Here is a 6,000-nt window from a genome sequence, read left to right as displayed (position 1 = left end):
TTCTATTATTTCCTTGTAATAAACGTAGAAATCTAACATAGGTTGAAAATTTTGACTCTCTCAGACTCAAGGTACATAGAATGAAAAAAATTAATAAATAGTCATTTAAAGAACACTCCGTCCACAGTTCGCTACTCTTTTCGAAAAGTGGTAAGTGGCGGAATACTTCAGCAAAAAAAAAAAAAAAAAAAAAAAAAAAACACCACTATTCTCCTATGATCATAATTTTTTGAAACTCTGCTCAAAAATCAACATGTTGTAACGGGGATCATTGCAGTGTCTGGGCATTACGAATCGCTAGTGATAAAGAGTGAAAATTGAGGTTGAAGGAGTCCATTTCCGTGTTAATTTGTCCGTTTTCAACACCTACAAGGAGATAAAGGCATGTTATGTAGCTACAGGCAACAGATCAACTACTTTCTCTGTTTATTGTATACTATGCATGAATTGTTGTTAAATCTTTCATTTATTACTGTTACCATAATTACCTTCCCGTTTTATTATTTCATAGAAATGGCAGACGAATCTTTAATCTTTTAAAGCAAATAGAGCACTGCAGTTCATTGCTACGTCACTTCGCAAAAATACTTCCATCTAGGGTCGGTGCCGATCTGCAGTACAGCGGGTGTTCGGCGACGTCGGCGAAAAACTGCCTTATAGACGAGGTGGGCACAAGTGCTGCACACCGCACGTACAGGCATACCTTGAGCCACGACACAAACAAGGAGGACATCATCGTCTGAGCAGTGCTATACCAGTTGTTATGACATACGTTTGTTCCACGTTTCTGTTGGCACTGTTATTAAAATAGCACAGATCGCCCTACCTACATGCTATAACAACGCAACATTTGAAACCAAAGTAAATTTTACGAATAATAATTATTCCTTTTATAAAATAGGTTTATTTGGAAACGAAAAATTTTGCAAATATGATATGGCTAATTCATATTTCGTTTATTTTCTCGGTTGTCAGAAAATTGAAAAATACCAGTTATAACTGGGTTCAAACAAATACTGAAAACTATCTGTTACCCAGAACTAAAATACCGGTCCATTTTCCCATTGCGACTGCGCCATGTACTTTTCATTTCTGCTCCTGCATGTTGCGCTAATGTGGCGTGCGGATTGCGGTATGTACCAGGACTTCAAGTCAACAAAAGATTAATCGCGTGACCTATTTTTTGGAGATGATAATCAAAACGTTCTGACCATCCCACGCAACTCGCAGGACTTGCTGTCCGCAGTTGTTACGGACTCAGATACCTAGGCCGTCGCCGGAACAGGACGAGGTTCACAGGCGCACGTCGTCGTGGCATCAGGAGAAGATTCCGGGCGCGTAGCCCAGCGTCTTGCGCTGCAGGAAGAGGTGGATCTCGCGGAAGGCCGGTCTGCGCGCGGCGTGCCGGCGCCGGCACTCGTGCAGCAGGCGCAGCACGTCCTTGGTGCAGCAGGCGGGCGCGCCCAGCGGCAGCGGCGCGTCCACGTCCGCGTCGTCGTCGCCGCAGCCTCCGGCCTCGTCGGCCTCGTCGCGCTGCTGCAGCCGCGCCAGCGCCTCCAGCACCTGCGCGTCCGACAGCGGCTCCAGCGGCCGCCGGCGCGCCAGGGTCAGCACCTCCCACAGCGTCACGCCGAACGACCACACGTCGCTCTTGGTCGTGTACTGGCCCTGCACACGACAGCCGACAGGCACGCTTTACACAGAACCGAATGCTGTCTCAAACGCAGGAACAAATCCTGCAAAACAGAACTGTACCTACATCAATTGACATTGATCTGACTAATCTACTTGACCATAGTGCAACTGAACAACGGTATCAATACGGGGATTATAAGACACCTATTCAAAAGATTTCTGGCTTGCAGCCAGTCGTCGTTAGCTTCCATTCATGATATTTCGACTGGACAACTGCCAGCCATCGAGAACTGACGAAGACGCCCTCCGTTCCGTAATATACAGGGTGTTACGAAAAGGTACGGCCAAACTTTCAGGAAACATTCCTCACACACAAATAAAGAAAAGATGTTATGTAGACATGTGTCCGGAAACACAGATTTTCTGTGAACGTTTGGGCAGGCATTGTTCGTGACGTCTTGATTGTGCCCCGTGTTCTTCCACCTACGCTCAATGGAGCACGTTATCATCATTTCATACGGGATACTGTACCTGTGCTGCTAGAACATGTGCCTTTACAAGTACGACACAACATGTTGTTCATGTACGATGGAGCTCCTGCACATTTCAGTCGAAGTGTTCGTACGCTTCTCAACAACAGATTCGGTGACCGATGGATTGGTAGAGGAACACCAATTCCATGGCCTCCACGCTCTCCTGACCTCAACCCTCTTGACTTTCATTTATGGGGGCATTTGAAAGCTCTTGTCCACGCAACCCCGGTACCAAATGTAGAGACTCTTCGTGCTCGTATTGTGGACGGCTGTGATACAATACGCCACTCGCCAGGGCTGCATCGGTGCATCAGGGATTCCATGCGGCGGAGGGTGGATGCATGTATCCTCGCTAACGGAGGACATTTTGAACATTTGCTGTAACTGTTTGAAGTCACGCTGGTACGTTCTGTTGCTGTGTGTTTACATTCCATGATTAATGTGATTTGAAGAGAAGTAATAAAATGAGCTCTAACATGGAAAGTAAGCGTTTCCGAACACATGTCCACATAACACATTTTCTTTCTTTGTGTGTGAGGAATGTTTCCTGAAAGTTTGGCCGTACTAGGACACCCTGTATAGCGTGCAGCGACTATTCCGCGCATGCGTCAAAATCATATGGACAGAGGAACCACACCGCCCGCCAGCAGCGCCCTCGCTGGTGGAACTGCAGAACTCAGCTGTCTTCGGTGTTGTCAATTGCCGCGGCCATCGGAGTACTCTGACGTCTTCGTCTGGAGCAGATCTTAGAGATGACGGGGTTCCACGCATTATCTAGCTGGTAGCCATTGTCAAGGTTGATAAGATGGAGCATTGCATTTCCGCTGGACACTCAATGGAGTATGATAAGACAGCAATTTTGGCGACAGCAACAGCGTTTTGGGACTCCTTCATAAAAGAATCAGTGGAAATTCGCATGACAGATAATCTTATCAACCTTGACAATGGCTACCAGCTAGATAATGCGTGGAACCCCGTCATCTCTGCTCCAGACGAAGATTTCAGGCTACTTCGATGGCCGCGGCAATTGACAACACCGAAGACAGCTGAGTTCTGCAGTTCCACCAGCGAGGGCGCTGCTGGCGGGCGGTGTGTTTCGTCTGTCCATGATTTTGACGCATGCGCGGAATACCCGCTGCACGCTATACATTATGGAACGGAGGGCGTCCTCGTCAGTTTTCGATGGCTCACCTGAGGATGGCTGGCAGTTGTCCAGTCGAAATATCGTGGATGGAAGCTAACGACGACCGCCTGCAAGCCCGAAATCTTTTTGAATATTTAGTTCGCCGGGAAAATTTTAAATTTTATATAAGACACCTGTTGTCCAGATCCGTGATTTAGTTAATGTAAATACACAACATCTTTTAGGAGGACACTGTACACCTCAAAGATTTCTACATTATACGAGCCACAGCTGCTGTGTCGCACAATTACCTAGGACGGATGTGTAGCTTACAGTACGTTTAAAATTAGTCGCGACTTTTGACGTTTGGCCGACTGGAGCGGGAATAGACGCCGTTGCCCGGGTGACACCAACGGCGAACCGGCTTCCCCTACCACACCGCCATCGGTTCGCTCCTGTTGCCCATCTTGAGTAAACAGTACCGCGTGGTGACACACATTAGATACAACAATGTGTGTCAGCTCTCGTTGTAAAGTCGTATTTTCTCGCACTGAAATGTTCTGTAGTCGTCAGGTATTGTGAACGAGTGTTTTGTGTTGGCATTGCATTAATAACAACAGTGCAGTACATCTGAATACGAGATCTGCAGTAAAAGTGTCGTCCAAGAACACATTCACCTGCTGAGAAGAGAACGTTCTGCTGTTAAATATTTCTCAGAATTCGACAGTAGTAATGGACACTCTGTTGTAATTCATAAAGCTCCAACAGTGCAGTGGAGGAAAGCTGATATTTTGCTCTGGGTACCCGTGGAAACGCCACGAAAATTCAGTTAGTCATTTTGGAGATGGGCGTGTTCAAACAGACAAATAGACGCGACAGTTTTACAGTGCATTATTACTGTAGATGATCTTTCCAGTCAAAAGTTCCTACAGGAGGAAATATTGGAAAACCATTGACAATTATCATTTGTCTATCGCCTAAATATTTAGCGAGTGTGAAAACTAAAAAGGGCAAATACCAGTTATAATACGAATTTTTACCGACCATCCAGACTCCCATACGTATTGCCCGGATGCGAGCCTATCGGATGGTGGTGGAAAATTAATTGTAGTGTCTTCTGAACAGTTATTCTTAGAAAGTCACAAGATGGCATAAATCGGTAAATAAGAGAACCATTGCCTCGAATTGCCGACGAAGACATATCAGCGCAGAGGAAGACTGCTTGTTCGAGGCACCCACTCTCCTGGCAGCACAGCAGCGTGGCCAGCTTCAGTTCCAGTTTGCGGTCACCTGCCTCTCTGGCAGAAAGCTGCTGCATTGACTTCCTGCGAAGATTAACTGCAGGAATCATTTTCTCCAGAGGAGGCATTCAGTGTTTCCTCCGACAATAAAGCTCAAACAGCCTACTTCTTTGCTGATTTCAGATACTGGTTCACGACAGTGTTGGTAAGTCATTAGTGTGGTAGTTGCCGCCAGCTTCAGTGAATATGAATTGGAATCCATTACTCTGTAATCAGTTGTGTGTAAAAACACAGTGATAGAATCTCGCTCAGGCCGCAAGAGTGCATCTTGGTTTCTGGTATTACACACACACTGGCAGCTTGCTTTGCGAGCTGTTGGCACAACGTTTTCTGAAACTGACTGGGTTTGAGTTACCATGCTTACCGCCCTTTGTATTCGAATCTGTCGTCCCTCATGGTCAACAACATTATATCCTGCACGTCTCTTAAGATGGTTTCCCACGTTTCACTAGTTAGGACTCTGTAGGGCCGGACGAATGTTTCGTTATTCGATTACTCTACTTGTCTAATTTTTAACTTCTCCGAAGGACTGACTATCCGACGAGTAATCTGCAATTCTCCAGCGATGTCGTCAGATACTGCAATAAGGATACCTCGCGATGAAACGTATTTTTAATTACTCAGTATATAATTATAGCATCGATTTACTGCATGTATTTTACACACGTATGTCCTTCCCTGTGTGATTCTTCTGCTGGAAACAGCTGCTGCATGGTCAGCCTCCTATGATGCATCGGTCAGGGGGCGGACGATGCTTGTAAGATTGCTTTGATCAGTGTAACGGATTCGGCAGCTAATACTAATTCCTCTACTCTTCAACCTCACTAAATATCTGCATGCTATAACATAATGCTGTTATCAAGTTGCGTGAAGAAAGAAAACACAGATCATTAGCGTGCATTGTTAAGCTGTCTTTCTATATTGTCTACATAGTGTTGCGTACCTTAAAAGATTATGGGACTAGGCACAGTCAAATATAAGCAATCAGCAGACATTCATTCTTAATGTGCAGAATCAACGAAACTGGGGACACGCTGTTTTCGACGTGGTGATATCCACATCAGCAAAGGTATCTCCGACAGTGAATTTTCGCTGCTTGCTTATTTTTGACTGCGCCTAATGGCATAATCTTTTAAGGTACAATATATACATGGACCATGTACACATATTTCCTTTACACGTACGTTAGTATGTGAAATAATGTATAGTAATGGCTTGTTTTTTCGTTGCTTATAGTGTGGTGTCACCGCCAGACACCACACTTGCTAGGTAGTAGTTTTAAATCGGCCGCGGTCCATTAGTACATGTCGGACCCGCGTGTCGCCACTGTGTGATCGCAGACCGAGCGCCACCACAAGGCAGGTCTCGAGATACGGACTAGCACTCGCCCCAGTTGTACGGACGACTT

At 45.8% G+C, this 6,000-nt stretch overlaps 1 protein-coding gene across 1 annotated transcript in view; it reads right to left on the bottom strand.

The window, feature by feature from the left end:
• Nucleotides 1-1,317: 1,317 nt before the first annotated feature.
• The window catches only part of LOC126482232 (discoidin domain-containing receptor 2-like), a 342,209-nt gene continuing 337,526 nt past the window's right edge, over nt 1,318-6,000 (bottom strand). The window contains exon 19 of the mRNA XM_050106211.1: nt 1,318-1,668. Within this exon, the coding sequence (XP_049962168.1) occupies nt 1,318-1,668 (351 nt within the window). The remainder of the gene's footprint in view (nt 1,669-6,000) is intronic.

This window comes from Schistocerca serialis, chromosome 5 (genome assembly GCF_023864345.2).
Source record: "Schistocerca serialis cubense isolate TAMUIC-IGC-003099 chromosome 5, iqSchSeri2.2, whole genome shotgun sequence".
NCBI classification, from domain to species: domain Eukaryota; kingdom Metazoa; phylum Arthropoda; class Insecta; order Orthoptera; family Acrididae; genus Schistocerca; species Schistocerca serialis.
This window is presented reverse-complemented; position numbering and strand designations above follow the sequence as displayed.